This window comes from Crocuta crocuta, unplaced genomic scaffold (genome assembly GCF_008692635.1).
Source record: "Crocuta crocuta isolate KB4526 unplaced genomic scaffold, BGI_CrCroc_1.0 scaffold96, whole genome shotgun sequence".
Taxonomy (NCBI): domain Eukaryota; kingdom Metazoa; phylum Chordata; class Mammalia; order Carnivora; family Hyaenidae; genus Crocuta; species Crocuta crocuta.
In genome coordinates this window covers 6,441,514-6,450,373 of record NW_027531522.1, presented here as the reverse complement: position 1 = coordinate 6,450,373, position 8,860 = coordinate 6,441,514, and the positions used below count along the sequence as shown (strand labels likewise).

The 8,860-nt window shown below is 34.2% G+C and overlaps 1 protein-coding gene across 1 annotated transcript in view; it reads left to right on the top strand.

Moving 5' to 3' along the window:
* Positions 1–8,468, top strand: part of MALRD1 (MAM and LDL receptor class A domain containing 1) — a 757,419-nt gene extending 748,951 nt beyond the window's left edge. The window contains exons 40-41 of the mRNA XM_077772480.1: positions 5,477–5,552; positions 8,248–8,468. Of these exons, the coding sequence (XP_077628606.1) occupies positions 5,477–5,552; positions 8,248–8,328 (157 nt within the window). The 3' untranslated portion in view covers positions 8,329–8,468. The remainder of the gene's footprint in view (positions 1–5,476; positions 5,553–8,247) is intronic.
* The last annotated feature ends 392 nt before the right edge of the window (positions 8,469–8,860 follow it).

Below are 8,860 nucleotides of genomic sequence, written 5' to 3'. Positions count from 1 at the left end.
TTTTTTTTTTTTGGGGGGGGGGGGTTGGGGTTTTTTTTCCATTTGTTTGTTTTTTTTTTTTTTTACTTTTAAATTCCACATATGAGTAAAATCAATGGTATATCTCTTTGTCTAACTTATTTCACTTAGCCTTATAATTTTTGGTCTCACATGTTGCAAATAGCAAGATTTCATCCTTAAAAAAAAAAGATTCCATTTTTTTATGGATGAGTCATTCCAATGCATGTGTGTGTGTGTGTGTGTGTGTGTAACACAAACATCTCTTCCTTATCTATTCATCTATGGATGGACACCTGTGTAGCTTCCGTATCTTGGCTATTGTAAATTATGTTGCAATAAACATAGGGTGCATACATCTTTTTGAATTAGTGTTTTGTTTTCTTTGGGTAAATATCCAGTAGTGCAATTACTGGCTCATATAGTAATTTCATATTTTTTTTTTAGTGTTCAGGAACATCCATAATGTTTTCCCACAGTGGCTATACCAATCTTCATTCTCATAAAGAGTGCACAAAGTTACCTTTTTCTCTACATCCTTTCCTATGATTGCTATTTCTTGTGTTTTTGTTTTGTTTTGTTTTGTTTTTTAATGTTAGCCATCCTGACAAGTGTGAGGTATTATCTCATTCTGGTTTTAATTTGCATTTCCCTGATTATGTGAGAGAGACCTGAAACTATAAAAGTCCCAGAGAAAACACAGGCAGTAATTTCTTTGACATTAGTCATGGAAACATTTTTATAGGTATGTCTCATCTGGCAAGGGAAACAAAAACAAAATTAAGCTGTTGAGCCTATGCCAAAATAAAAAAAAAAAAACTTTTTTGCATCGTGAAGGAAACCATCAACAAAACAAAAAACAACCTACTGAATGGGGAATATGTTTGCAAATGATATAATCTGACAAGGGGTTAATATCCAAAATACATAAAGAACTTCTACAACTCAACATCCAAAAATCAATCCAATTAAAAAATGGGCAGAGGACATGAATAGACATTTTTTCTAAGAAGACATACAGATGACCAACAGACACATGAAATGATAGCAATGCATTCTTAGGTATGACACCAAAACTCCAACAAACAAACAAACAAAAAAAGATAAACTGGACTTCACCATAAGCTTTCGCATATCAAAGGACATTATCCAGAAAGTCAATGGACAATGTTTACAGAAGAAAATATTTGAAATCACATCTGATAAGAGTTTAATATGCAGAATATATATAAACTTCTAAAACTCAACAGAGAAAAACAACCTGATTAAAAGAAGACTTTTATAGATATTTCTTCAGTGAAGATATACAAATGGCAAATATGCACATGAAAAGATATATAACTTAAATGGGGACTCTTTTTTGCTAACACTTGTAACTTTATTCACAATAACCAAAAGGTGAAAACAAGTCAAGTATCTATCCTCAGATGAATGAGTAAACAAAGTACAATATATGCACACAATGGAAGAATATACATGCTACAATTGGGTGAATCTTGAAAACATTATACTAAGTGAAATAAGTCAGATACAAAAAGATAACTGTTGTATGATTCTACTTATGCAAAGTATCTATAATAGGCAAATTCATAGAGACCGAAAGTAAATTGGGGTAAAGAAGGAAATGGGGCTGGAGAAAAAGGAGAATTGATAGTTATGGTTTAATGGATACAGAATTTCTATTTCTGGTGATGAAAACATTTTGTAAGTAGAAGTGATGATTGTATAACACTCTAATATAATCAATTCCACTGAATTATACACTAAAAATGGTTAAAATGTCAAATTTTGTTATATATATATACACATACACATATACCACCGTATTTAAAACTAATAAAAATATTAATAAACATTTAGTTATATATTTAAATGGGTAAATTTTATGGTGTGTGAATTATAATTCAATAAAACTTAATATATACATGTAATAAACATTTACCTCAAAGTCATGTTTAATGGATATAACATAGATTAAATTTTGATTTTAGTTTTTCTTCATTGCCCATTTACAATAATTTCAGATACCTCTTATAAACACTTCTGTGTTGTTATTTTTTTTAACATTTTGTTGNTTTGATTTTAGTTTTTCTTCATTGCCCATTTACAATAATTTCAGATACCTCTTATAAACACTTCTGTGTTGTTGTTATTTTTTTAAACATTTTGTTGATTTTTTTTAATGTTTTTTTAAATTTATTTCTAGGAGAGAAAGAGAGAGAGTGTGAGCAGGGTAGGGTCAGAGAGAGAGGGAGACATAGAATCTGAAACAGGCTTTAGGCTCTGAGCTAGCTGCCAACACAGAGCCTTACGCGGGGCTCGAACCCACAAACTGTGAGATCATGACCTGAGCCAAAGTCGGCCGCCCAACCGACTGAGCCACCCAGGCACCCCATTTTTATTTTTTTAATGTTTATTCTTATTTTGGAGAGAGAAAGTGAGCGGAGGCAGGGCAGTGAAAAGGGAGAAAGAATCTGAAGCAGGCTCCAGGCTCTGAGCTGTGAACACAAAGCCAATGTGGGGCTTGAACCCACGAACTGCATGACCTGAGCTGAAGTCAGATGGTTAATTAACTGAGCCACCCAGGTGCCCCAATACTTCCGTGTTTTTAGTTAACATGAAAACAATTTTGTTAGTTAATGAGCCATGAAGTGAATTCCTTTAGAGTTATACATACGCTCGCTAAATTTAAACTGGAAATTTCCAGAATTATCCTAGTTCTGCACTACATCTCTCTCTTTAAGCCCATTCAAAATGCCACCTTATACAATGTCTGTAACACACTAGATACAGCAGAAGCCTAATAATTTAAGTGAATAAAAGATTAAGTAATAAATGGAAAACCATGTGATCCATGCTAACTTTTCTCTCTATTCTGAACTTCTAAGTCAATTCCATGCTGATTCCTGAAGGTAGTGAGATTCTTTGAAACCTCAACTTTTTCAGAAAGTTGCCTATTGACAAATACAAGAAGTTTAATATAGCATATTTTAGTCTAATATGGGTTTATCAATATGCCATACAATGTTAGAAATGGCAGAAAACTTCATAATCATGTTATTTTCCTCATATAAGGATCTATCATTTTAAGTAAAATTATGTTGAATATCAAACATATATAATTGATACAGATGGAAAATTAAGAGTACTTGAAATAGCAAATGTATGGAGTTGACACTGGAAATTTACTCAATGGAACTATCTATGGATGATGGGTAGTTTTTTTTTTACCCTAAGAACAAGAAAGACATTAAGAATTAAGCCTAACAATTCANACAGAGCCCGACGTGGGGCTCGAACCCATGAACCGTGAGATCATGACCTAAGCGAAAGTCGGACTCTTAACCAACTAAGCCACCCAGGCGCCCCAAGGGAGACACAGCTTTGGTGTGAGATAAATAGTAGTTTGTGATTGCTAATAAACATAAAGTAGGAAGAATTTACCATTGCTCACATACTACTCGTACTGTGACTCTTTTCTCCTTTACTATGGCTTCACATCCTTACGTACCACCCACTTTTCTCTGTGGTCACCCTATCCCCAGAGGCTAGCCACAGATAGTTTTGCATTTGTCATTTTAAGAGAAAATTAGTTAAGACTTAAAATCCTCTCAGAAGAAAAGTAGCTCCCACAGCTGAATTTAACAGGACTGGACGATTGATCAATTTACCTGCCTCCTCCTTGCCAACCTTAGTCTAGGTCATCTGGGGTCCCAGCAAAGCCAAAAATAATGGTCTCACATCAAGATCTTTTCTGTTGCTTGCACCTCACTTCTATCCAATTGACTGCCAAGCCTATCCCTTCCGTTCCTGGCTGTCTGCCGGGCCTTTGGACCACCTGTCCTGTCTAGCCCTATGGTTTAGATTTCCTCTTGCTTCCTGATTCCATGCCTGGTTTCAGCTGAGATTAATTTTTCTGAGCTGTGTCTGCAATTGTCCGATCTTTATCTAGTTCCTAATTTCCATTTTGTTTAGTTACTCCCTACATCTATATTTTCTCTCTACTGTGCCAGGCTTTGTTTTTGTGTTTTGAAACTTCTCTTCAACTCCCTAGCCAGTCTCAACCACAGCAGCCCTGCCGAGGCCTCTACCTAACTACATCACTGACTGAGCTTACTGTTCTGAGAACTTTAAACTGACTAACTAGTCTTAGAGGAAGGAAAGGCAAAGAATCAAATACCACTTTTTCAACCTAACTGTAGCAACTCATAAGTATTCTCTTAATATAGTTAAGGAATTAAGTTGTTGCCTCATTATTTAAACCTGTATCTATGATTTTTTTCAAATAATAATCCACAAATATATAGCAGCTATATTTGTGTTATTATATTTTTATACATTATTTTTCAAATTNCAAAGACTGAATGAGTGTGAACTGGTTACGCTACTGAATATTTAAGCCGATTGTATAGAAACAGTGGATATTACAAAGCTTTGAGAACTGAATCCACNATATTAATATATTATACAATATACAATATTATACAAATATAATAAAATCATATACAATAATAACTTCATATATACAGTAAAATAGCCATATATATGTATGTGTTATTTTTTTCCTCTCCTGGCTGCCTTCAAGACACTGGCAATTATCCCACAATTGGTCTTCCGTTGTAGATTATATTTGTGTGTGTGTGTGTGTGTGTGTGTTTGTGTGTGTGTATGCCAAGTATGGAATCTTTCTAGAAATCTTTAATGGAGTATATTTAGTTACTTGGTTATATTTTTTTTGTTCCCGTCTTGGGACATTTTTATGATTCATTAAAGAAAACACTAACAATAAATACTCATCAAAACACCCATCTTTCAGGGACCCTAGGTAGCTCAGCCAGTTGAGCATCCTAAATTCAGCTCATGATCTCATCGTTCATGAGTTCAAGCCACAGGTGTGCTGATACCTGAGCGCCTGGAGCCTGCTTCAGATTCTGTGTCTCCCTCTCTCTCTGCCCCTTCCTTGGTATTCTATCTCTCTGCCTCTCAAAAATGAATAAACATTAAAAAAAATTTTTTAATTTTGTCTTTAAAATGTCAAAGACTGATTCTTTGCTATAGATCTTTGTGAGACATTGTCATGAAAAANGCACAGAACCCAACACGGGGCTCGAACCCACAAACCGCAAGATCATGACCTGAGCCGAAGTTGGATGCTTAACCAACTGAGCCACCCAGGCACCCCACTTGAGTAGCATTTTAAGAAATAAACTTTAAGACCAATTTTTGCCACTTTTTATTTGCCTGTGTTTATTTGGATCTAAATATCTAGAGTTCAAATTATATTTGCTTTCAAGAATGTGGTTGCCTTGGTGACCTGAAAAAAGAAAAAAAGAACTTTACGTATGGTAATACATTCATAAAAATAAGTATGCTGGCTAGACAATGTGTCTCTCAAAGATGTCTACCAGATAATAACCTGAAAAAAAACTGTGCTTAATACTGACTTTTTTTTTTTTTAAATGGCCCTTTGTGCTTTAAGGAAAACTAAAGGAAGTGTTAACCCAGCATTTGTTAATCCGGTTTATGGGAACTGGAGGAACCCAGAGAAAACGGAGGTAAGCGGTAATGGTGAACTATATTGTTTCAGATGCAGAAACACACACACACACACACACACACAGTGTCGTTTAGACATTCCCACAGCATGGCTAAGAGGAATGTTTTAGCAGTCATTTCATTGGGAATGGAAAGGACTTTCAGTCTCTCTAAATGTGCAATGAGACTTTTCCATTCCAGGACAGATTCAATCTGTTTGTAAAGTCAGTTCACTGTTAAGTGGCTTTGTGGTCACTGTTCATACTCAACGAGAGCTGACAAATCTGGAAAATATCAGTTTAACCCAGACTATTAGTCAGCTACCCATAGTAACTCTTCATTGACTGCTGTTTGTATTCTATTCCCAAAGACAAAAGGGAGGATAGCATTCTGTGCTCTCTTTAACTTTAGGTGGAGTAGTAAAAGGCTATTACCTGATAAGTCAGAAGACGAAAGCGGAAATTAAAGTGTATTACATCTTTCTTGGACCTTTTTAGGGCCATTTCTTATTTAGTGAAATAAGAAGTAGTCTAGAGTGAAAATGAGAAGTAAAATCCTTTTCACATCTTTAAGTAGATAATATGAGCATTCATTTGGGTATATAGTAGGATTAGCCTGACATATCACTTCTTAATCTATGAAAAACTCTTTACATCCTATTTTAGAAATCTTATTCATTCTCTTGTCAAAATGAGCATATACAAAACACTAAAGTGTGAATTCCCCCCTATAATTTTTAAATGAAATAGGCCATGAACAGTTGTTACCGTTACTGAAATGAGTAACAAGGTGCCAGATCAGACAGTTTCGTAAGTAGTTTTGGAGACTTGGTTGATATGGCTGACTTTTTTTGTGTGTTTTATTGAATAATGATGTCATACATACTTTTAGTATTGTTTTGGAAGGAATGAAAATGAGAAGATATTTCCCAGAGCACAGAGAAAATTAATTTGATAAGTCAAATCAATCAAGACACAGTAAAAATTAAAAGGTAGCCTCATACAATCAATAAATAAACAGATATTTAAGAAGCCTAATGTAATTTATCTTCCTGGCAAAGTAGATAGATGTAACATAAACCTACTTCATTTTTAGTAAAGGAAGGAAAATTTATTTTTTAAAAAATCTTTAACATTTAGTATCTGAAAGATATAAATGAGGTAAGAAATAAAATGGTAGTCTTTAAATTTAGCATTTTAATATTAGTATCTTATAAATTTGTACTAATTAAAAACCTGCTAGGAAGGTTATTACATCTTTTTCTTTCTACTTAGAAATGGCTTCTCTGGCACACGAGTAGGGGTTTGTGTCACATACCCACCTTTCAAGGTGCTTTCAAGACTTTTTCTATTGTGTATGCATATGACAGTGTAATCAGTGACTCTTGAGAACCTTGTAAACAATTGTTTTTTTCTATCCTAATAAAAAAATAATTCCTCTTTCACATTTTTTCCTTTCTATTAAGAATGGCTGGAGAAGAAATGCTGTTACAGTTCTTGAACTTTGTTGCCGCTTTGACTTCTGTTGTTTCAGAAACAATAACTTTATTTTAAACCAATTGTACCTTCCCTGACTGTGTAACAATGAAATTGACTTCTCCAAAACACTCTTGTAAAAAGTCAGAGAAAATTCTCATATGCTGATAGAGAACAGTATAATGAACTTCTGTATAACTATCACCCAACTTCAATAATTGTCATCTCATGGTCATCCTTCTTTCAGCTCTACTGCCACCCATTCCCACTACACACCAGAGTGGTGATGGTGGTTTTTCTTTTATTTCTTAAGACTTTTTTTGTTGGTTTAGAGCTGCTTTAGGTTCATAGCAAAATTGAGCAGAGGGTACACAGATTTCTCATATATCCCCTTCCCCCACACACATGGCCTCCCCCATTACCACATCCTGCACAAGGGATGGTACATTGATTACATTGACAATTCTGTCTCTACATATTATTCAGAGTCCATAGTTTACATTAGGGTTCACTTGGTGTCAACCAGAGTATTTTTTAAGCAAATCCCAGATATCATTTAATTTCACATGTAAAGACATCAGTTGTACATTAAGGGATAAAAACTTCTAAAAAATTTGACCACAGTATCATACCTACAAATTTAATAATAATCCTTGATATCAACAAATATTCATTCAGTGTTCAACTGTTGTTGCTGTATTTTTAAAATCAGAATATATGGTATATACATCCAAACTGACAGACATGTTTCCTAAGACTCTTAACCTCTAGATTCCATTTTCTCTCTCATGTCTTCTTTGTGATTTGTTGAAGAAATCAAGGTGTCTATCCTAAAAAACTTTCCACATTTTAGATTTCCTAATATATTCTGTAAACTATAACTCTCTCAACTAAAAGCTTGGGTTTTTGTTGGTGGTGGTGGGGTGTTTTTTGTTTGTTTGTTTTAACTCAACTGTGATCAATACAGAAGACTTAGAGAAACCAGCACCATAGAAAGAGGCACTCAAGATTCTGGCCACTGCCCTCCCCTATCTCACCAGATGTGAGGATAAGGCAGTGACTCCTATGCCCCAATGGCCTTAGACACACACCAATGTTAGGCCTGTCAACAGTGCAGGCAGTGTAGACTAAAGGTACTAGGGGGAGAGTCAGGAATGCTCACTGCATTCTGCATGATCTAGAAAGAAGTCTGTTATTTTAACACCTAAAATCCTAACCTTTTCAATGTGTTTTTCTTTAGAGTTCTGTATACTCCTTCTCAAATCCATCATATGGCACAACATCAGGATGCCTGGAGACTATATCTAATCATCTGAAATAGTACCATCATGATCAACTATTATCTAGGGTATGTAGTTTATAGAAAATTCTAGTCTGCGAAACCTGATGGAAACTTGTCTCATGCAATACTAAAAACAGAAGGGATTTAGAATACTAGTGTAATTTTACAAATAAATGTTCTTACTGATTACATGTTTTCATGGAATCTGAATCAGAACCTTATCTTCATTATATATCTGAATATGTTAATAAAATGTTCTACTTGATTTTCTTTGATTTCATCATGATCATTTAAAAAAAACACAAATCAAATTGTTGTATATCCTGCATATTAAATAGGTTTTAAGATTGTTATTTATATGAGAGAGAACTTAGAAACAAAAAAGTGAACTAATTTAGCATATAAGCTAGCAGGAATGGACAAATCACAGTAATCCTAATACACATAACCATGAATAAGAGATATTTCTGCATCTTGAAAAAATGTGAAATTATCATCCTAAACTTGCCTTTATTCAAATAACTATTTAACACCTATCTTCATATAAACATAAAAATAATACTGAAATAGA